At 33.4% G+C, this 24,920-nt stretch overlaps 1 protein-coding gene across 1 annotated transcript; it reads left to right on the top strand.

The window, feature by feature from the left end:
- Positions 1-1,809: 1,809 nt before the first annotated feature.
- LOC101489609 (protein CHROMATIN REMODELING 20) lies at positions 1,810-24,734 on the top strand. The gene is made up of 26 exons (XM_004495532.4): positions 1,810-1,969; positions 3,284-3,421; positions 3,585-3,647; positions 5,867-5,962; positions 6,040-6,132; positions 6,775-6,965; positions 7,038-7,278; positions 8,470-8,583; positions 9,383-9,466; positions 9,866-10,357; positions 11,342-11,679; positions 12,393-12,483; positions 12,561-12,776; positions 14,035-14,154; positions 15,514-15,680; positions 17,725-17,866; positions 18,318-18,467; positions 18,552-18,607; positions 18,693-18,996; positions 19,512-19,647; positions 20,159-20,220; positions 20,631-20,857; positions 21,551-21,754; positions 22,759-22,837; positions 22,907-23,175; positions 24,098-24,734. The coding sequence occupies exons 2-26, from the start codon at positions 3,299-3,301 to the stop codon at positions 24,459-24,461; spliced, it is 4,422 nt and encodes a 1,473-aa protein (XP_004495589.1). The 5' UTR covers positions 1,810-1,969; positions 3,284-3,298; the 3' UTR covers positions 24,462-24,734.
- Positions 24,735-24,920: the final 186 nt, after the last annotated feature.

The following is a 24,920-nucleotide window of genomic DNA, read 5'->3' as shown; positions in this document are numbered from 1 at the left end:
CCTAAAAAATAGCTCGTATTGTTTTAATATTTGTAGGTAAGTAGCATAAGGATGCGTTTAATTGAGTTAGCTGTGCTTATTTGGATATGTTTATCGAGTATTTGCTATTTTTTTTGTCATTTTTTCTTGTAAACTTTTTATATACAACAATAAAACACCACTAGATGTTGGCTTGTGTGATTTTTTAGTTTCTTATACTTTTTTTTTTGGGTTTTTTAATTTATTTTAAACACAACAAATAACTTCTAAAAATTATTTATAAACGAATAAAATCAGATATTGTGAATCTTTTTTTCTCCTTATTTGTTGTTGATCAATTGTGAAAAATATCAATTAGGGTGTTAGGTTTTAGAGTTGTGTGCTAACCTATTCTTGATTTATGACCTCAAAAGTATCTTCATGCAGAGGACTTAGGTTGTTTGTCTATTGGCGTTGGTTTTAAGATGTGGGTGGCAAATGTCCTAACATATTATATTAAATCTTTATATAATAATATTTACTTTATCTAAATAGTGTATTTTATAGAAGAAAAAAAAACAATATTGTTTTGTTGTTTTTTGAAATATACATATAAGCTCTTAACTGAAGCTATTAACCATTAGTTATTAGCTCAAATGTCTTTTTAAAATAAATAAAAAATAAAATTTAGACTTTAAAGAAACTGAATACACAATTTTTAATATATATTCAATATAATATTTATATATTTAATTTTTAATAAACTTCATCAAAATATTCATTATAAAGACATTTATTAACGTTTACTTCTTGATTTTTTTATATGCTTTAAAAAACTTCTTAAAAAGCTATCTTTATCAAGACGATGTTTTATTAAATATGTATTGTCAATATTGTTCATTATTTTCTGAAAGACATCTTTTACATATATTATTTATTCAGTTACTTTTCTACTTAAGTATTTTTTTTAAAATACACAAAAAAACTTATAAATTTAATGAAATTATATAAAAATGCAACAACAACAAAATAGCTCAATAAAAATGTGGATATACGAGTATCAAACACTGTTATATAGAAAAAAAGGATTTTGATTATGTAAAGTAAAATCAATGGTTATTATTTTAGCAAATTTATGGTTATCTACATTAGATTTGTTATTTAAGGTTAATTTTATTCACTTTACTATCTAAACTGAGTTGTTTACTTTAGATGAGTTGGATTCATAAAAAAAAATAGTTAGTTTTGATGACTTTTTTATTCCAATTATGTAATTTATTAAAACTTTTATTTATAATATTATCCTCTTATGGTTAATTAAACAACTAAAATTTTAACATGTTTTTCCTTCTAATATTACCATTTGTTTAAATTATGAGTTAAATAATTTTTTAGTCTATATAAAAAATCAAATTTCGTTTTAAATCATCGTAAAAAAGATTAAATTTTGAATCTCTACAAAATTATCATAGAAACAATTTTAATCCCACCTAAAATATTAACATACATTTTTAAATATGTTTGCAAAAAATAATTTTAAAATTAAAAAAAAAATTAAACATATTTTATTTACATAGTAATTAATCCATTTGTATTTTGTAGAATTAAAAGATGTAATTTTTTTATTGAAATTAAAAACGAAATTTTGAAAATTTATGAGTACTAAAAACTTATTTATTATTTATGTTTTATTATTATTTTTATTTATTTTTTGGTAGAAGTTTTATTATTGTTATTTTTGGTCGATAGAAGTTTTATTATTTTATTTTACTGTTATGATTTATATCAATAAAATATCAATTACAAATTGTTCATATATTTATTTATATTTGAGATAGAGAAACACATGGATTGCCAAAAAATGAAAATGAAACATATATATTTTACCAAATAAAACCCTAAACAACAAAACTCAGCTCTGCCCTTTGTATCAGAAACAAGTTTGAATCACACTGAAAGCAAAAGCTCACCGGAAAACGCAGCCGGAGTTTGTCCTCCGTCGCCGGAAACAGTGAGAATTTCATCCAAGTTTGTTTATTTTTTTCCCTGTCTTTCCTTGTCATGTTCTGTAGCACGCGCAAATATGCAATTTCAGCGCGATTTGCAGAGCTCAACTCAGCATCGGAATTGCGTGCTCAAGCGTTGATATTGATAACACATACAATATAGTCACTATACTTAGGTTATCATTCACCATTCACTCGTTTCTTTATTTTAGCTTCGTAGTATGGTCCTGTGTTCCAATCTGTGAGTATCCTCTCACTTTATTTTGTCCAATTAGTATCTTGTTTTGTAAAATTACTTTTTGAATTTCGGTTTAGGACCTTATGGTACAACGTGAAATTGGTGGAATGAAATGAGATAATATCTATTTTTAAAAATATAACTACGTTATTGCATTCCATTTTATCATATACCATCAATCCAAATACACCCTAAGTTTATTTCACATAATTGATTTGTAAGGTGAGGACTGTCTAAGCTTTATAAGTACTACAAAGACAATATCTATAGACTATGTGAGACTAAACCCACCCGTCAACCCAGCTCACTAAGAGTATGTTTGGGAGTTGGGTTTTGGTGGGAAAAGGAGGTGAAGACTTATTTTTCATTTATAGATTGAACAAATTATAAAATCTTTATAAAATTGATTAGAAGAGTAATTAGAATATTATATGATCATCAATCATGTCGTTCTTTCAAATTTTAAAAAATATTAAATATATGTAAGTGCCCTAGATGTGCTGTATCACAGCAATGAAAGCAAATAATGTGGCCTAATAAGAGACTGCAATCCTTGTCACAATTAAGGATGATCTCCCAATAACTATTTCTGGCATTTCTTAATTATCAATAATTGTCAATACTAGTTGATAGTCGTTTGTTCAGGGTCCTCTACCTTGCTTGTCAGTTTTTGTGAGACTGTGTTGTGGAGATCAAGCTTCTCTGCATTGCTTTAGAAAAATGTGTGTGGCTGAGTAATCTATTTGATTCCTGAAATTAGAGCATGATTTTGTGCTGCTTGAATGTTTGACGTACTTGGGGATTTGATGTCTTTTTCTGCCCAATTTCATGATTTTTTGAATTTAAAAAAAGTTGATAGATTGGTCACTGGGCTATTTATCCTACGATATGGTGTATTTGTTTATTTTCTTGTTAAACTCGGACTAATTTGGGTTGTTTTGAATGCATAGTTGTACAGCTCACATTTAAATTAAATTTAAAATTGGGGTTTTCAGGTGGTCTTTATTCTACTCTGTAATTGATCTCTTGTAGGGGCATCCAATTTAACATGTAATCCTGTATTTTTATTTGTCCTATTCAGTAACTTTTACTAGAAATGGAGGGAACAATTGAGGATGAAGTGGTAGATATTGAGAGTGCTTCTGACGGTTCTATAAACGATGATTCAGATGACGAGGGATCTTTGCCTTCTGAAATTGATGACAAACTGAATCTTGAGGTTAGTCGCGGATATGTTTCCTTCCGCTTTTCTCTTTTATTTTTCCTAAACATTTTAATGATAAAATTTAGTATACTCGTGTAAAACCTGATTGTCTCTATTTATATTGATGCTGTAAATTTTGGTGTGCTTTCTGTTCCATTTTTTTATGCACATCATGCAGGAACCTCTAACTGAGGCGGAAATTGAAGACCTTATTTCTGAGCTGTTAGAAGTGGAGAGTAAGGTATTACAATTCATTACATGACAAGAACACAAGCATGCAAAATTGCAAATATGCAATGCTACTAGATGGATACTACACACTCACACACTATTTTTAAGCCTGTCTCGATCTCTTTTTGGGGTAATATTCTGCATCCTAAGTTGTGTGTTGGTTTAATGTCTAAGTACAATTGGTTACAATTTCTTTCCCATTTTTTCAATAAATGCCTACTTATTGGAATCATCTTTAGTTTAGGGTAACTTACAAGTTAAAAGTTAGATTTTAGGGATAACTTACAAGTAAAAAATTATATTTTAGGGATAACTTGAGTGGTTACTCATTTACCACTCGGAGCATTGTGGTAGTTGAGTAAATTGTTTCTAAGGGGGTGTATTGGATTGGGATTTTTTAAGACAATTTTTGCATTAAAACGTCTGGTGTATTTTATAAAACTATGTAAGGATGCAATGACTTATATGATATTTTAAAATGACTTCTCTAATTAGGACTTCGTAGTTTGGATTTTAATGGATTTATATCTTAAGAGTTTATAAGATTTGAAATGACTTAGTAGATAGATTTATAATAAATATTTCAAAGGACCCCATGAAATTTTAGCAAACATTAAATAGGAATGCTAGATGCACAATGTTCTCAACACAGTCTTTTTTATTAGTTAAAATTCAAATGAATCCCACTAAATTATGGGGGATTCATATTAATTTTATCGGCACCCATATGAATTTCTAACTAATAAAGGACATTGTGTTAGAATGAGTGTAAAGTTACAAGAGTCAATCAACAAACAAAAGTAGAGTTGCCCTAGTTGGGAGCTTTGCTATCGACTTGAAAAGAGAAAAGAGGGCATTCACTAAGTATAACATCTGATTCCATTTTGTACACGATAAGACAAACACAAGTTATATTTTATAAACTTGGGCACTTGAATCATATTAATTACTATTTTTAATTAAGGAAAGAGAATATGTACTAAAACCTTCAAAATATGAAATTGGCTGGAAAAATAGGAAATAAATCTATACAAATTAAAGGAGATAACGGGAGATCTCCCTACAATATGACAGTTATATTAGGCCTATAGTATTTTGTTTGTCTTATTTTTACATTGATGGCATAGTTCTTGGGGTCTGATAGGCTCGGTCTGGCTGTGTTTGCCACTGTTTTGCTGGGATTATCTGTCACAAACTGAGCACAACATCTTTAGGAACTTAGGAGTGCTTTTAGAATATTAACATTAATATTATAATATTAGCATTCTTGTTAAAATATATTGTCAGTTATATCTGTGTTGTTTGGATTAGAATATTCAATTATTGATTATTAGGATAGAGATTTATCAAGAGAGGTTCAGAGATAACAAAGTTTTATTTCCGAATATTGTAGATTACAATGACTCAACTGTAACCGTGTCAATTATCAACTTTATACAGCCAACTTTAATCTACAGCTTTTTCCTCTTATCCTACAGTAAATGTAACTAACTCGGAGTTAGTGATCGGTACTGAATACTGATACTTACTACTATATTAATCGTTGGAGAAATTCAGAGAACAAAGCTGTGATTGCAATGGGAAATTGCAGAAAAGATAGAAGCTGAAACCGAAAGAAAACTATCAGAGAGGGTGACACATTGCCTGCTTTGCCCCCCAAAATAATGACCCCGTATTCACTGCCCTCCACCCCCTTCAAGTTCATACCCTCTCCATGATTGCTTTAATACTCATTCCAATAGCTGGCTGCACACCTGTCTTGTCTGTTAAAGCCATGTATATCAACAGACTCTTGCACACCATTTTCTATGGTAGGTTCTAATAAGAGGCTCATCAGTTAGTTACAGCTGTACAGTCAGCTTAATATACACAATTCTATTATGAGACAGGATTGTTTAATCCAATAGGGATTTTCCCTCATTCTACCTTTTAAGGCCTTTGAAATGACTTAAAACTGTTCCAGATATGTATGTTTTCCAAATTTTCACAAACTCCCAAGAGTTTACTCTAAAATACCTAACAACACATTTCCTTTTTTTTTTTTGAAAAAAATGAGAAAATCTAGTAGCTATAAAGTAACAACAAACTAATAAATGGATGTCAGAAAAGCATATAACTCAACTATTTGCAGAGCATTTTTGTGGTATGTAAACCTACAATTAATCATACATGTTATGATTTCGCACATATATAAAGAGGTGCAAACGAAGGTTCGCTGATGTTTTTTAGGCTGCGGAGGCCCAAGAAACTCTTGAAGAGGAGTCTCTTGCTAAAGTGGAGAATGAAGTTAGACAAGAACTGGAGCAAACTCTACAGGGGGATGATGTTGGTTTCTCTCTTCCCTTGCTTTATCATGTTTCTGTTTTTTTACGTATTACTCACTTCTCCTTACTCGTCTTTAGCTGGAAACTGCTGTTGCTGATGAGATGGCTACTTTTAAAGAAGATTGGGAAGCTGTTCTTGATGAACTTGAAACTGAAAGTTCCCACTTACTGGTTTAGTTCTCTCTTCAATTTTAATTTAAGCATTATGATTTATAATTCTTTATTTAAAAGTCAGTTGTTCCTTTCCGTTGTTGCATGTTGTTATCAGTCTTCAGAAATTGGTCTCGTCTTCCCTGACCTGCTTCTTATGTTACTGATTTAGGTCTTGTTATTCACTTCTTTTTGGCTTAATATTTTTCAAAAGAACTAGCTTTTCAAAACAAGCTCACACCAAACTTAATTAAAACGTGATTAAATTTGTAAAATAACCATGATAAATGCTGAAATTCTTTCATCACCATAATTATTTATTGTTATTTAGCCTTTTGGCACAACAGAATATTGCTTCGTTGTGGCACAATAGTCACAAGTTCCAGTTGGGGAAATAGCCCGTTCATTCATGTGTGGCCAAGATTGCATGCATTTGACCATCCTCCAGATCATACAATGGCGGGAACCTTGTGCAATTGTCCTACCCTTTATATGTTTGTGTGTACCTTAATTATTAAAATCACACCAGAGTATAATGTTGCAAGGTGTCAGCATTTTTGCATAGTTGATATAAATTGTTGTTTTCTGGCAATGATAAGTTCTGCCTTTGTTGAAATGTGCTTGTATTTTTCTTCCACTATTCGTTGATATGATTTTAAATAGGAACAACTTGATGGGGCTGGAATTGAACTCCCAAGCCTTTATAAGTGGATTGAAAGAGAAGCTCCCAATGGTTGCTGCACCGAAGCGTGGAAAAAGAGAAATCACTGGGTTGGGTCTCAGGCAACTGCTGAAATTGCTACGTCAATATCTGATGCTGAGAAATATCTACAAACACACAGACCTGTTAGAAGGTATGGTTCTTATTTGGCGTTTGATCTGACAAAAATCAAATATAAACTCATAAGGTTGTGGTGTTGGAGCAGGCGACATGGCAAATTACTGGAAGAGGGTGCTAGTGGTTTTCTCCAAAAAAAAATTTCTCCTGAAACCCAGGAGTCTGGAAAAAAAGAAATTGAGGGGGACTGGGATGCATTTAATAAAATAGTTTCCGATGGGAGTGGTATTGATGCTTCGTTTGGCAGTAAGACTTGGGCTTCTGTTTATTTGGCCAGCACTCCACAGCAAGCTGCCTTGATGGGACTCAATTTTCCTGGAGTTAATGAGGTAGCAAATATATTTTTTGACTGTTTTACTGTTTTTTTTTTGGTTGTAAATGTCAAAGAAATTGAAGGTGGAAAAAAAGAAATTGAGGGGGACTGGGATGCATTTAATAAAATAGTTTCCGATGGGAGTGGTATTGATGCTTCGTTTGGCAGTAAGACTTGGGCTTCTGTTTATTTGGCCAGCACTCCACAGCAAGCTGCCTTGATGGGACTCAATTTTCCTGGAGTTAATGAGGTAGCAAATATATTTTTTGACTGTTTTACTGTTTTTTTGTTGGATGTAAATGTCAAAGAAATTGAAGGTAGGGAAGGAAGGAAAAATTACTGCTGCTAGCTGATGTTATTAGAGTGTTCTGTTCATCTTACTTTTCTACCCTTCTTTAAATTTCAGGCCCCCTGAATTTTGGATTCTTGATGATTTGGACTATATGTTGTTCATTACAAATATATAATATTATTTACAGAGAGTGAGAGAGAGAGAGAATAGACTTCAGGAATTGGCTGGGGGTAATATTAGGGATATTACTTTTTATCCAATAAAAAAAAGGGCATTAGGGATTCATTGGTTTTCGTGTTTCCCATAAAAATAAATGTTGGGTTTGACCAAGTTACTTTTCCTAACACTGCAGAATGCAGCATGCATTACTTTTCCCGCTGAAAGAAATTGATACGAGGGAGGATTAAAGAGAGAGGATAGGTTTAGAGTGAATCCGAAATCTGTAGATGTTAGTTTGAAAACTCAGATTTACAGTACAGAAAGTTAGTCAGATATCATAATTAAATTACTGTTACTTAAGTGCACTGCTAATAGTTTTGACAGCTAAGCGTATAAATTTCAGAGTTTACATAAGTTTCTTTAGTTGCCTCTTACACCCCTCCGTTACTTTTCTCGAATACTGGTTTGAGTTTGCTTATTTGCCACATATGGCAACATCATTGTGTGATATGTTGCATGGATCCTGTGGTTATTTATGAATTATATTTAGTCCCGTCTGTATGGTATTGTTATAGATGAGCAAATTGCTTTATTATTTTGCATTTGTATTTTTTTATGCTTTTAATACGTTCTTTTTTTCAGCCGCATTCATATTATAATGTATTTTGGCAGCCATTTCCTGTAACATATTCTCTCAAGTGTTGAGTGATCCCTATCTTAGTTTACCTTATTTTTTGTAAACTTCCTTTTGTTTAGGTGGAGGAAATTGATGATGTTGATGCCAATTCTACCGATCCATTTGTTGCAGCTGCCGTTGCATATGAAAGAGAATTAGATCTTTCCGATGAACAAAGTAGACATTTCAAAAAGGTCTATTCTTATTGCATATTGGTTATCTATTGAGAACTAAATTGACATATTGGTCATTGGAAATATACCAAACTATCCGTGATAATGATGACGTGTACGATTTAGTCTTTAAATTATGCAAACTTATTTATTTGCTTTCATTTTTCAGTTTTTATGTATTGCATGAAGTAAGTTTGAACAATATAACGACTAAATTGTATTATAATTAATATTTAAATAATAATAATTAAATATTAAATGTAGTACACATACAAGGATTGATGTAATAGTTCAGTATCTCTTAACTGTTGATTATTGGCGTTTCTAAAAACTGATAATTCTTTAAGGCATATTGTTTGAGAGCCTTGTTAGTGTTATTTGTTGTAAATTTCTTCGTTGGGTGCAGTCTGATTGACCCATATGCTTGTTTGTCTTAGATTTGAGAGGCTTCAAAAGCCATTATGGTCAAAAACATGAAAATTTTGTTTTGGTAAAATGTGTTGGGAAGCATAAGTGTGCCATTGCTTTCAAAACAATTTTAACCAAACATGCTCTTGGCCTTTTGTGTAATCATGCATTTGAACAAACAACTATAACAAACTAAGCCCTTTTCCACTAGGTGCAATCAATGTTAAATCATGCATAGTGTGTACATATTTTCATAATCACACACTGATGTTGGAACTTGTACCCAACCAATGTATTAGATACATCCTGGCATATGGAGGCATTCCTTGTTAATGAATGTTTTGCTTATGTGTATATTTTCTACTTCATGTTTAGGAAGTTTATCACATGTTTTTGTGCTTTTTCATGGCAGGTCAAAGAAGAGGATGATGCTATCGTTGATAAGAAGCTTCAAATACGTTTGAAACATAGGAGGCATCAAAAGAAAAGCAAACAAGTGAGTTTTAGGACTTCAATTCTCCTTTTTCATTTGTTTGACCCAGAAACTGTCAGGATAATACTCGTGCCCTTAGTGGAGGATGTTGTCATTTGTAGTTTTATTTACATATTACATGCAAATGATTATTTGGGTATTAAAAACACAAATCAATAGTCTTGTGTTAGAGCAAATACAAGTGGTGCTTGATGTTCATAATTTGGAGGTGGCGCCTAATTGTAGGAATCCATGTGGCTTGTTGTTGATTGAATCGATTTAGTTTAGTTCGTTAGACATAAGCGTATCCTGTAAGGCTGTAACTATATTTAAATGTAATGAGAAATGAGCACAGCTGTACTGTTGATGGAGAGCCACATACAGAAGCCTTCATCTGTTGATCATTTAAACCCTGTTATGCAGGAAGGAACTAGAGATGAAGGAGAAGGTCTGTTTGACAATAACAATGTTGCATGTCAGAATATGGAGGACGATAAAGTTAATGGTTTTGATGCCAATTTTCATCTTGACCAAGAAAATCCTGTAAGACCTGGTAATTTGTTAGATCCACCCAAATCTTCATTGAGTGATGCTATTGAGCAAAGAGGAACCAAGCGACTAAATGACGGTGAGCTTGACGCTGATAAAAAGAAATGCCGGATTGATATCATCAACAGTGATGATGAAGTATACGTTGCCGAAGATAAGTTGAATTGCAATATCATTGAGGATCAATATAATATAAAGGGTTTGTGCAGCAGTGGTGCTGACTCTTTTCCTTCGGAGGGTCCGAATGAGAAATTTTACTGCACAATTTGTGACAAAGTAGCTCTTGAAGTGCACCAACACCCTCTTTTGAAAGTTATTATTTGTGGAGATTGCAATTGTTTAATGAAAGAAAAGACACATCCGAAGGTATGAGCTTAAAGCTACTAATTTTTGCCCTGAAAATTGTTTAAGATTGTAGTGATATTCTGGTGCATATTTGAGTTTTTGTATATTAGTGAGACCTGACTTTAACTTCAGTAACAGATTTGCTTTTCTTTTTTGTGTCCGCGGTCTTTTTATTTCTAAGCAAGCATTTATTTTTGGTGAGAGAAAACATATATTTGTTTATTTTAAATATGTAAATTAGTAAGTTCATTTGTGTATGAAGGAGGGTGAAATTATTTATTGGAGCAACCTGCACAAAATATCGTTCTAAATTTTGTTATCAATAGATCATTAAGGGGTTAGCAGCGTTAGCTGATTTTTCACTCATTCTCAATCTCATCTTAGAATTTTCTACATGCATAAAGGAGGCTCAAAACTTAATTTAAATGCTTACTTATTGTATGGAGTAAAGTAAATGCTTTGAACAAGAACTGCGGATAAAAGTATCATCTGCCTCAAAATAATAATAAGTGGCTTCTTCTCCACCCCCCAATGCTCTTCAGATTGGCCAATCCGAAGGTATATTTTGACATAAAACACATCCGGGGTGAGAGAAGAAGCTACCTAAAAAAATAAGCATTGCATTCATGCCTCTTCTGTGCATGGCTCGTACTAATACGGCAAAATTGAGCAGTGTGCCTAAATGTATCCAGTGTTTTTATCTAATATCTAAACTGTTTATGTTTATGGGGCAGTGAATATATATATTTTTTTAATATTTATAGTTTTTATATTTAATTTTATGTAAAAGAATTCTTCTTGCTTTTCACCTTATAAGATTATTTGCACATGCCGACTGTATATTTTAGTTTTCTAGGTGTTGGGTTATATTGTGATCTGTTTATTTATATACATTATTCCCGCTGAGGAGAAAGTTTGGTATTACATAACATTCGAAAATCTTTTCTGAGTAGATGTAGTTTTATTTTAGTTGAAGTTTAATTATAAGTTAATTACTTGTCACAGGATTTGGCTTATGAGTTGTCTGAGTGTTACTGTGCATGGTGCGGTGGAAGCAGTGGCTTAGTTACTTGCAAATTATGCAAGATATTCTTCTGCACTAAATGCGTTAAGAAAAATCTTGGTGTAGAAATCGATCCTGAAACTAAGTCTTCTGGATGGCATTGTTGTTGTTGCCGTCCGAATCTTCTACAAAAACTTTCATTGCAACTAGAGAAAGCTATGGGATCTGCTGCTATACTAGTTTCCAGTTCTGGTAGTAGTGATTCAGATAATTCAGATGATTCAGATTCAGATTCAGATTCAGATTCAGATTCAAATTCAAAGATAAATGTTACAATAAGGTGAAATAATCGTTATAGACAATTTATTGCTGCACCCAATGGATCTTTGGATTCAAATTTCTATAGCTTGGATACAATTCCTTCAATTGTTCTGATTAGTAATCATGATCTACACCTCATCCTCATACTTCCCATCCTGAGGTTGCTGGTGGTCCTTTTGAAACGCCTATGATCTTTTGATTTTCTCCAGTGCCAAGGTTTTGATGTTGTATGATTTTTTATTGAGTATGCTTATAATTTGTAATTCTTGACATTTTTACCCCTGAGACATAGCACCTGATGATACTGGCTGATAGTTAGTAATGCTTACATGTATAAATTTTTATTTCTTGAGTCATTATTGTATTGATATTCTCTGATGACAGATGAGGAATGAAAGGTGGCTTGAAAAACATTTGCTTTCTGTTTTCTCATGATGCTAGGAATGTATATCTCAATTTGACAAATTTACTTGATGATTCATGCTAGTTTCTATTAAATATTAATGTGTTGTTTCATACTGGGTCTTTTTTCTGGTCTTTTCGAATAGGAATTTCTGTAGGTGTCTCATTTAAATGAAATCTTGTACATACTAGGATCTTGAGGTTTTCATGCTTTAGTTGTTGTGCTAATCTGAACTTGGTTGTGCACAGACTTTATATTAAGTAACCATTAATCTTTGGTTGAGTTGTAGAGATGTTCATTATCATATCTGGTCTTGTCTTTTTTTTCAGCACTAAAAGAAAACGCAAAAAGAATATTAGGAGGATACTTGATGATGCGGAATTAGGAGAAGAGACAAAAAAGAAAATAGCAATTGAAAAGGTGACATTTTCAAGGAGGTCTTTGTTGTCAAAACTGGATTTACCATACAAATTATTTATTGCTCTCTACTTCTGTAGGAACGTCAGGAACGCCTGAAGTCTTTGAGAGTACAGTTTTCTGCCTCATCAATTGATAATAGCTCGGTTGGCTGTAATGGGAGTTCATCTGAAGGTGCAAGCGTTGAAATTCTCGGTGATGCGCTGGCAGGTTATATAGTGAATGTTGTGAGGGAGAAAGGGGAAGAAGCGGTTAGAATACCTCCGAGCATTTCAGCTAAGCTGAAGGCCCATCAGGTTCTCTATCTTGTGGATTGTTGTTTTTCTTTTACCCATGATTTTTTAAATATAATTTTCCTTTCTTTCTTGGTATTTTCATCTTACGTAGTTATTTATTTAGCTTAAGCCTGTGCTACCCATTCTTTGAAGTTTATTTGTGGGCGGAATATCACAGTATATGACCTGAGTAGTTTCAGTGTGATCATTAGAACTTGTGTAGTTTCTGTTGTATTGGATTACTCATACTGATAAGTTAATCTGTTTGAAATTGTTAGAAGCTAGTCACAACCTGTGCTTCCCAGTCTCTAAGACTCTTGTACTATATATATGAGTTATCTCTGAACTCGTCTCTAAGACTCTTGTACTGTATATATGAATTCTATCTGAACTCAATAGTTAAGATTAAGAGTAATATTTACAATTCAGAAGACCAATTTCAGTTTGTCTTTTACTTTCGTTTTTTCTCTGTTAGTGAAATCTATCAATTATTAGGCTAGAAGGAGTGTTAGTCTTGGTTAACTTAATGGTTTAGGCCTTTAGAGCAATGTTAGTTTCCTTTACATGGCGGCTGGTGGTGGTGGAAATTTGACTGACCTCCATACAATGGTGGTGGCATATTGGTTTTCGCTTAGCGGGGCAATAGCTGCTATGGTGGAAAAACCCTAAGAGTAAAGAAAATAAGGTCTGGGTTGTGAGATCCACCGTAGGCAGTTACATCATCAGTCATATTTATATGGCAAATTTTAGGCTTGCTGCCATAGTCCACCATCGGCAACACTGATTTAGGGCAATGAGAGGGAGGTTTGGTTATATAACAAGCTAACCAAGAATACCATTGGAGTAAGGAGTAGGAATGACTCTTATTCTTTACCATCCACGTGTTTTCCATTCACTCGTTTGCCTTTTTTGTTGGCATCTTTTCCAACATTTTTGAAGTTTTTACATTGAGTTTGTTGTCCTTTTTGGATGTGTTTTCTCTAAAATTTGATTTTTTTTTAATTAGAATTGAAGATAAGGAGGTATTGTTAGGATACAAATATGGAAAAGCTAGTAAGTGACGGTTTGAGAAGTTGGTTGGTTGGTTAAAGGGAATTAGCGTACTAAATAAATAGGAAGAGGCATGGGGAGAGGGGGAGATTTGTAAACATTGAATGAATAGAGCAGTGACTCTATTCTCTCCTATTCTTGTTCTTTTAATAAAACTGCGTTATTTAATTTCTTTCTATATCCATTTTTCAATGCTTTTCCTTGGTTCTTAACAGTTTCATATCTGCAGATTGCCGGAATAAGATTCATGTGGGAAAATATTATACAGTCAATTAGAAAAGTTAAGTCTGGAGACAAAGGTCTAGGTTGTATTCTTGCTCATACCATGGGCCTCGGTAAAACATTTCAGGTATTGTACTCTTTTGTGAAATTCATGATAATGTACAGCTCTTGCTTGAGTATGCATTTCCTTGTTTATTTTTTCTGCTCTCATTTGTTCATTGCAAGATTGTAAAGCGTAATTACCTAGGATTGGGTAGCAGGATCACAGAATGTAAGGTCGTCTCAAGGATAGCAAAATCCTACCAAATTGAAATTTATACCAATATATATATATAGTGCATACAAAACATAAAATCCTATAAATGAAAACATTAAAACAAATTTAAAACTGAAATTTCATAATCATAAGTTCACATCACTAGTATTAACTAATAAAAAATCACATACAAAACATGAGGCTTTGTAGAGTTTAAACATAACACAACCAGATTCACAAAAAGAAATACTCAAAGCTTAAACATAACACAACCAAGTTCACAAAAGGAAATACTCAAATCCTAGGATTTAGAATCTAGATCAAATCACTAACGTGCCATTCAACCAGCCATGAACCTCCTATTGAAGCAGGAGCATTACTGTTAGTACCACCAATCCCTCAACTCACCACCAACCATGAATTGCAACAACCAAAGGCAACAGTGAGAGCTGCGGCTTGTGAGAGACAAAGTGAGTTTTGATGTGAGAGAGAGGTGCCAGATTGAGAGAATTACGAGACAGAGAAGGAGAGTCGTGAGACGTAGAAAGATCTTGGGAAGTTGGGTACCTTCAATTTATCCTCAATTCACCAGTACTAGATATCTCTTTTGAGGAGACATTGCTATCCACCAGGAATTAGACTAGCATGCTTATTGATCTGCACTTTTTTCTATCAAAACAAAAAATAACTATGAAGATTGAAGAGTGTTTGATGAGAAGTTGAATAGAATTTGAAGATAATTGCAATTGTAGGATAAGTATTTATAATTTAATCTTTTCAATAGAAAAAACCAGTGGCCACTAGGGCAAAAACAAGGCTTCCTACTATGAAGGTTGTGAAGCTGGCACACACTATTTGAACCCACTATCTGAACGGGGGAATCCATAATTGGAACTTTACTTCTATGCTATATCCATAATTGGAACTTTACTTCTATGCTATATCGTAAATGGATTGATTCTCAGTTTTGACCTCAAATTTTTGTAATTTTCTTCAGGCCTACCATTGTAATAGATTATAGAGAATATTCTATACTAATTAGTGAACTAAATAATAACTATAAAATGATCAAAGAGATAACATGAGAAATATATCCTAATACAAATTTAAAGACAGGGTTATTCGTTCTGGTTTTGGGCATTTGGTCAGGAATAATTTATGTTTTTTCCTGATTTTCCTTTTGCTGTTTGATGGTTTTGTTCTTATTACTGGATGTCCTGGAACTTTTAGGTAATAGCTTTCTTGTACACTGCAATGAGAAGTGTTGATTTGGGTTTAAGAACTGCACTTATAGTCACACCTGTCAATGTGCTACATAATTGGCGGACGGAGTTCATCAAATGGGCACCAATAGAATTAAAGCGACTTAGAGTCTTCATGCTGGAAGATGTATCAAGGTTTGCTTGTTTTTTTGTTGATATGATTATGTTATTCATAAGAGCTGTAACAACATACTAGCCAAGCCAAGTGGCAATATTTGGCCCGTAACTAGATATCATATTACTAAACTTTGACCTATAGTAAAATAAATAAAAATTATATTTTTAACATTCATAAGCTCCACTTCATGTATCTTCTTTTTATTAACTCTGATTTTTTTTATTAACTACTCTAGTTAGGGATTTTCATAATTGTGGGAAAGATAGAGTTTTAGTAGTATGACTTTTTACTAATTTCAGTGGCTTAAAGCTGTTGGACTGTTAGTTTGTTGGTCTATGTGGGTAGCTTCTGTTTGTGACAGTTTGGTTAGTTATTGTTTTCCGGTTCTGTTAGAATCAATTGCAAATGTTACCGTCAACTGTACAACAGATTCTGTGACGTATTAAAAGCTCATGACCGAGTTCATCACTTTCTGACTGGTCAGTTATGGTTCTGTCTCTGCCTGTTTCCCACCTGTTCCTTCATTTTCTTTGACATTCTCTACTTCTTTTGTGTACCTAAGCCTGGGGTCTTGCAATGGTCAGACCAGCTAACCCATTCCCGAATTTCATGGAAACCTTTCCTCTTCCTCTTCTACCGCAACAGCTTTGGTCTGCTACATGAAATGCACTTCCTCACATGGAAGCAACAGGTTGAGGCTATAATCAAAGGCTGTTGACTACATGGAATCATTGTGAATCCTGGAATACCAGATCATTTTCTCTGTGAAGATATTATTTGTGACAAAGGAAAATGTAGGATTTACATGACCTAACCTACAAGGTTTGAGCACTCCACCAAAAATCTTGTTTGCAAATTAGAGAGATCTATTTATGGGCTAAATCCATCACTGCAGCTTATGGCATTTACATCTATGTCAATAGCATGCATAATCATAACTGGAAGCTTACAGAGCTAATCCAGAACTTGATCCCAAATCGCATTACTGTTTTTGTTCTTAAGCGACTGGGTTGCCTGGATTACTTTATCGGGATTGAAGCTTAAAATGTTTCAAATGGTGGTTTGCTGCTCTCTCAGGGCAAATATGATGGGGGGCTAGCTGGCTAAGGCTGAAATATGTGAGGCCAAGGGCGATAGTATCCCGAATTTAGAAAGAACTAACTGTATTATTAATGGAAAATTGCTGTATTACAGAAGGAAAACCTACTGTAACCCTCAAAGCAGAAGCTCCTCAAATAAGATACATTTCTCTCTCTGCCCAAACCAAAAGGTCTCTGACTGAAAATATGATGAATGTCCTTTCTCACTCTCTTAACACCCCTTGTAACAGAATTGGTAAATTTGCCACTTCAACTAATTCCTTCTCTTTTCCTATATTTTCCCATATCACTCTTTGGGCCCACGTTTCTCAATTGGGGTCCTAACATGGGTGTCTTAATTCCAATCTCTGGAGGTTGCAAACTATTCAAGTGTATAATGGAGATTACATGTCAGATACTCAGATCATCACATATAGAGATCCCTAGTTAGTAAATTTAGTGGCCCATTCAAATCAGTCTTTTGTCAGAGTTAAATCCTGATGATGAATCCTCCAATTTTGTGTATGTTTGAAATTTTCAGGATCATTAAGTAAACAAATTTTATGAGACTATGTTTTATTTGCACTTTTGTCCTGTATGAATAGACTTAACACGTGTATTTATTTCCATGGAAATTCTGGATGACTTAAGGTCAGAGTAAGTGGATCGATATCTTGTTATATCTGCTTTTTGCCTCCATAGTTTGAAATTTTATTTTTAGTTGCTCTTGGTGGATTTCTTGTCCTCCTTTTTAGTTCATTTATATCTCCTATTTCTTCTTTTATCAAAAAGAGAAAAAGATATGAAAACGTTATTTTTTTTAACTATTTTATGGGATTGATTATTATAAGTACACATTACTGTGATAGCAACTGAGCAACAGCAAAATCCATGTGGGTATAGCCCCCTTCACTTCTATCTTATTTTCCAGCCAACAAGTTGTACACTTGACATCTTGCTGATACGATTTCCTTTTTCCCAGAGATAGGAAGGCACAATTACTCGCAAAATGGAGAGCAAAGGGTGGTGTATTCTTAATTGGCTATACTGCTTTCCGGAATTTGTCTTTCGGCAAGAACGTCAAAGACCGGGAGACGGCTAGAGAAATTTGCCATGCTTTGCAGGTAAAATTAATGAAATACTATCTCCCTTTGTTTTTCCTATAGAGGGGCTTATTGTGTGGTTTCCAATTTTCACCTTTAAGCTAAAATTAGCGGCCTCTTATATTTCGTATACTCCATTTTACTTCAAGTAAAACAAAATTCATGGCGTCAACTAGCACATCTAAGATTAAAAGCAAAAAGATTGAGGCTCAAAGTTGACCTTCAATGTAGTTTTATGTTTATAGGAAGGGATTTGTTTTGAGGTCTTAGCTTGTGTTCTCTCTCTAGTTGCAACCTCATCGTACATGTTTTGAATTTCTTGAATATGAGTGATATTGACCCCTTTATACTCCAAGGCCTTCGCCAATACTTCATTGCCACCCTATCATATGCTTTTTCCAAAAAAATTAATCCTAATTTGTGTCATTTATTATTATTGCATTCTTTTAAGGCTGTTTACATGTTACTGCAGGATGGGCCGGACATTCTTGTGTGTGATGAGGCGCATATAATAAAAAATACTAAGGCTGACGTTACTCATGCCTTGAAACAAGTCAAGTGCCAGAGAAGAATTGCGCTTACGGGATCTCCTCTTCAAAATAATCTCATGGAATATTATTGTGTAAGTTTGCATAATAGTTAATATTTAGAGACCTTTAAGTTATTGCATTCAGTGTTTGATTCATCGTCATTTTTTCTAAAATAGATGGTTGATTTTGTACGAGAAGGTTTTCTTGGAAGCAGTCATGAGTTTAGGAACCGGCAAGGCTTACTTTACTCTCTCTGTTCTGATTTTTACATTGGTTTGCAATTTGTAGTTTTGAAAAATATTTTCTTGTATGTGCAGCTTCCAAAATCCTATAGAAAATGGTCAACACACGAATTCCACTTTGACTGATGTAAAAATTATGAACCAAAGGTCTCACATCCTCTATGAACAATTAAAAGGCTTTGTCCAAAGAATGGACATGAATGTTGTGAAGAAGGACCTACCTCCCAAAACTGTTTTCGTGATAACGGTCAAGCTTTCTCCCCTGCAAAGAAAATTGTACAAGAAATTCCTTGATGTTCATGGATTCACTAATGTCAGGGGTAACCATGAACAGCTAAGAAAGAGGAGTTTTTTTGCTGGGTACCAGGCATTGGCTCGGGTAAGTACACCTTTGTAGAACTTGGTAATCAATTTAATTGTTGGAGCAAATTCATTAGATATAATGGCTTGATGAGAAAAAAAAGGAGGTTTTGGAGAAATTTCATAATAGGGAAAGGATAGGAGTTAAAGAAGCTAGAGTGTTCTTTTCCTAATTCTGTGTTTTCTTTTCTTAAAAATGATTGGTGGCTGTTTAGGGGTAGGAAATTAGGGGGAAATTGTGAAGAGTTGTTGATTTGGGTTAAAAATTGATAAATATAAATGTTTGCATAGGTTAGTTTGTGTATATATCTACTATTTATTATCAATTGATGCTTCTGCATTATATGTTATTTTCAAAGAGCAGCTTTTTAAATGTAAAACGGATAAACAGCTATTTTCTATAAAATGCTGGTTTTATCTGTTATTACTTCTTCTTTTTAAAAGGGTGATTCTTGTGTTTTTGTTAAATTATGGTTCTTTCATATCCTGTCTTACTGTATCACGATGATAAAAAAAAATTATTGCCTATAGTAGATATGGAACCACCCTGGAATCTTGCAACTGACAAAAGAAGACAAGGACCGTGTAAGACCTGAAGATGCTGTTGAGAATTTCCTTGTTGAAGATATTTCCAGTGATGAAAATTCCGATACTAATGTGCTTGCTGGAGGTAGTCTTCATCGTGTATATGAATATATAAGCACCTACCCTACTTGTCTGCTTGAATTATTTCTTATTATTACTGATTAAGATAATATAAATTGATTGAAGGCTTCTTTTTGAATGCCATTAATGATATTACTTAGGAGTGATTATTTTGGTAAGTAAAGGGAATTTGAAAGCTTAAAAACAATACTAATGACAATCGACATCATATTTGTCGTAAGCCAAAGTAATTCTAAAAGGTTGACTTGTACGATCAATGTCCATTCTCTTAATATATCCTCCTATTTAAAAGTTTTGTTTTTTATCTAAGAATTCCGGTGGTTTTCGACAATAAAAATGACAACAAACTTTGGCTGTCTGTTTGATGAAATTCATCAGCTAGCAATAAAACATGTGTTACCTTTCTTCTAATACAAAATCCATTGACTATTATTAGCTTTCTTTATTTTTATGTCACCTGTTCTTCATATCTCGAATTTAATTCTCTGATATTTTGACAATTCATCACCTTACAGAGAAGTTGAAGTACACAAATGATTTGCTGCAAAGGAAGGATGGTAATGGTTTTTTCATAAAGGTACTTATAGAAACAAGTTGAATTGGTTAGTGTCATTCTTTAGTTGGCCCTTTGATCCTTTTTAATTTGATGAAAGAAGGCAAAGAGAAGGGATTGGAAAGAAACTGATGAGAGGTTGTTGTATAATTTGATAACTAACTGAATTTAGTGAAGTATTTATATGAAAGAAGTAGTACCTAACTGCTTCAGTAACTACTTACTAACAACGCCAAAAGAAGTCAGTATACTAACAAAAGAAGAAGCAGAAGCATCTAAGCAAACTAATACCACATATTCAAACACAATTTGATTTAAGAGTACATCAATGTTGCCTGCTTTGGTTGTCATTTATTGATATTCAGTGATAAGTTATTCATTTAACATACTGCTTCTAGAGTTTTAGTGATGGGTCATGCTCGATAATTTTTCAGGGCTGGTGGAAAGATATTCTTCATGGAAAAATTTATAGAGAGCTTGATCAAAGTGGCAAAATGGTTTTGCTAATTGATATACTTACCATGAGTTCTGATGTGGGTGATAAGGTGTTAGTTTTTAGTCAGAGCATACCAACCCTGGACCTCATAGAACTTTATCTCTCAAGGCTATCTCGACGTGGCAAACGAGGAAAGTTTTGGAAGAAGGGAAAAGATTGGTATAGGTAGGTTCATATTTTTAGAACTAGTACAACCCGCTGTTACTCTTAATTTTATTTGTATGTTGTATTTTGTTGTTGGGAATATCTGCTTTCTTCCTTGAAATACTTCCATCTGTGAACATTGTTGTGGGTGTTATTATTTTATTAGTTTGGGGATGGTAAGTCTCTTCTCTCTGATAATTGCTACTAAGATTTTCTTAAATTAGTCAGGTTAATTTTTTATTATTTTAACACCCTTCTGTATTATTTTGTATATTGGCGTGCCCAAATTATTAAGGTGTACAAATTGTCTCATTATTTTTATTCTCAGGCACGAAGTCTTAGATGTCATTTGGAGTGGGAGAAAGATTTTGATAACCCCTAAATATGAAATTTTTCACTGTATAAGGCATACATTTTATTTACGACCTTTTAAACACAGAAAAAGTTATACAGCTTGCAAATTAGCAATTATCTTTTTTCTTCCAGAAAAAAGATATCTGAAAAGTTTGGGATTTATAATTACCCACTTATAAAATTGTATTTGTGTATTTAATTAGGACTTCTTTTTGTATGTTTTATCTGTTTCATTTATTTCTTCTTTACCCTATTGATTTAATATCAAAATGCACATACAGTGCTCTGTGCTTTGAATTTTAGGTGGATCCTATTTCAGTTTTTCTTTGATTTTCTTTTCTGATGTGATTAAACCTCCAGGCTGGATGGAAGGACAGAGAGCTCTGAAAGGCAGAAGCTTGTTGAGAGATTTAATGAGCCTTTGAATAGGAGGGTAAAATGCACACTAATTTCGACCAGGGCCGGCTCTTTGGGTATTAATCTTCATGCAGCTAATCGAGTTGTTATAGTTGATGGCTCTTGGAATCCAACATATGATCTGCAGGCTATCTATCGAGCTTGGAGGTAAGCTCCTGTTAATGATTTCCCTTAAGGGGCTTTCCTATCAAAATTGTCAAGGGACTGAGTACATTTCCTCAGTTATCTTTTTGTTCTCCTTTGTGTGCATATTACGTTTATAGAAGGATATCTTCTGTATCTTTTTTTATTTTATCTTCATAGGATTCTGCTTTTAGCCCAAAATAAGAAAACCAGTCAATAAAGATGAATGTTCATCTGCCCCCAATTTTGCTGCCCTACCCCCAAATACACTACCAAAAACTAGGATCCGGTAGTGTAAAATACACTACCGGAAGCGAGAATCTGGTAATAAGCCGAAAAATGGGGGGATGGATGAGCATTCACCGTAAATAAATAAAAAAAGGCTGTCAAGTAGAGTTCTTGTCTCATAGGTAATTCTTATCGTCATGAACCAACCCTTCTAAAAGATTAGACTCTAAGAGGAAGACACCTGAACAGTGTTTTATTACATCTCTAAATAGCACAACCCTCGTGGAAGGTTTATTTATGCCTGAAATGCTGACAATGCTTAATGTACAGATCCACCCGCCATATGTTATAATTCATTTTATTTAGAAAGTTGAAGGGTAATAACAATGTTCTCTAGACCGTTTTGTCTTAAGAGACTCCAAAACTATGTCCAGAACTCTCCTTAAAGCTCAAGCTATAAAGGGATACACATTTATGGTTTTTATTAACACTAAGCAATTATGATGCATTGTTTTAAAGTTTTAAACCTTCTACCATGTATTATGGTCACCTATATATTCTACAATTTTCACTAAAACGTTTGCTCTTGGATGCTTCCATGATGATACACTTGATATTCGATGCCACAATATTTGCAAATTAAAATTTTCCCTTGGTTTGAAATAGTTTGACTGATTTCTCTCTGGAAAGATCTTTAAAAATAAAAAAATACACATTTTATAATTGACGAATTACAAATTGCGATTTGTATCTATTGACAAATAATGTGTTGACATCTAAATAACTTTTCATGTATGCAGGTATGGGCAGAAAAAGCCTGTGTTTGCTTATCGATTGCTGGCTCATGGAACTATGGAAGAGAAAATATATAAGCGCCAGGTAATACAAGATGATTGCTTCTATTCTTCATGTGTTAATTTCTCTAATGTATGGAAATGGTTTCAATAGGTTACAAAGGAGGGGCTTGCTGCTAGAGTGGTTGATAGACAACAGGTGCATAGGACCATATCTAAAGAAGAAATGCTGCATCTCTTTGAGTTTGGTGATGACGAGATTCCTGAGACTCTGGCTGAATTAAGTACAAATGATGGGCTTACTCGTGAACAAAGTAATCCTATTTTGGCTGGAGATTCACTGAAACATACAGTACCTCATTCAAATGGAAGCAGTTATTCTGATAAGTTAATGGAAAGCTTACTCAGCAAGCATCATCCCCAGTATGTTCTCTTCTACTTCCAGTTGTTATTTAATTAAGTCTTCTTTCATGATGGTGATGTCTTCTTCAGTTTGATTTTTATGGTATCATTAGTGTTATGATCCACATTATTTTCCATTTTTAATGCTGGATCTGGTTTCGTGGTGAATCAACTTGTAACAATCAAGTTATTGACCAAAGGGGAGTGATAAGGTGGCTCCATAGTTTTGAGGAGGGACATAGCAGTTGGAATGATAACGAAGTCATGTGATCCACTCTCCTACTAATAAAATAACAACTAACACTTGTCATTCAAAATGAAAACACTAATAGAAAGGTCTTGGATTTGGTTCCATTGGTAGTCTTTAATTGTAGTCATCTTTTGCAGCATGCCTTGACCTTAGAATAGGGAAACCTCCCCTCACTGAAATTTTTGTTGCCAAACGATTTCCGGTGAGAATTATTGGCTTGACAGAGGATTCAACCTCCAACGTCATCACATTAGTCTAAGACACTGAAGCTAGTGCCTCTTGAACTTTGCTTACAAAATATTTTCTAAATAGTAATAATTAGGATAAATTTCAATCTTTAAGTGTGATAAATGGAATAAATTTTTGGAATTAAAATCGTGATTGAGACAAGTTACTTCTGATGTTTTTGATGACTTGATCCTTATCATTAGATTTTTTTAAAGTGGATTATATATGTTTTTCCTATAACTTCCTCTCAAAATGGTGAAATATTCTAAGTCTCATATTGATTAGAGATTTACCTGGAAAAGTATTTATAAAAAATGGATACCTTTCACCTTCCAAATTGATTTTATAGTAGAGTTAGAAGTCTAAAATATCTATTATAAAAAAAAAAATAGTCCAAAATGTGGGTAGTTTTATTTATTTTCTCTCAATTTACACATCAGCTGATGTAGTTTCTGATGATAATAGGTGGATAGCGAATTATCATTTACACGAATCCCTGTTACAAGAAAACGAAGAGGAAAGGCTATCAAAAGAAGAGCAAGATATGGCTTGGGAGGTGTATCGCAAATCGCTGGAATGGGAAGAAGTTCAAAGAGTACCGCTTGGTGAGTCTATGCCTGACCAAAAGCCAGAAGAGTCAAAGGCAGAACACGGTGTATTAGAAACTTGCAGCATTTCAACTAAGTTGAGAAATCGTTTCACAACGCGGAAATGCACCAACCTTGCGCACTTGTTGACACTTAGAAGTCAGGGCGTAAGATTTGGAAGCAGTACAGTCTGTGGGGAATGTGCCCAGGAAATAAGGTGGGAAGACTTGAAGAATAAATAGGAAATATAGAAACACGATGGATGACATTGACATAATCTGAATGTTCATATATAATTTTTTTTTTTGTTGTTGTAAATTTGTTATGACAATGTTTATATTCTTTTGTTGATGAAATAGAAATGCTCCTCATAAAAGAATGATGTAGAAATGTTTATCTTTTGTGTTTTGGAGTACTGATAGCTTTTCTTTAACTATTGAGGAAATTTTGATCAGGTGTATGTCTCAGGGCTAAAATTTGAAACAGTTATAATGCAAAATATTAGATTTATTAAAGGTGTATTCTTTTTTATATGTATTGTAGTTTTTTGAGTAAAAAGTTTTTTCCTTCAAAATTTTCAATCTCTTGCATGCGTTAACACGTCTTGATAAAAGAAATGTTATACAAAAAAGAGGTTATTTGACTCTTCAATTAAAGGACTCTTCGTCTCCGTTTTAGATAAATTAGATTAAATACTCAAT

This window comes from Cicer arietinum, chromosome 4 (assembly GCF_000331145.2).
Source record: "Cicer arietinum cultivar CDC Frontier isolate Library 1 chromosome 4, Cicar.CDCFrontier_v2.0, whole genome shotgun sequence".
NCBI lineage: Eukaryota > Viridiplantae > Streptophyta > Magnoliopsida > Fabales > Fabaceae > Cicer > Cicer arietinum.
Note: the sequence above shows the minus strand (reverse complement) of the source record. Positions and strands in the feature narration are given on the sequence as shown.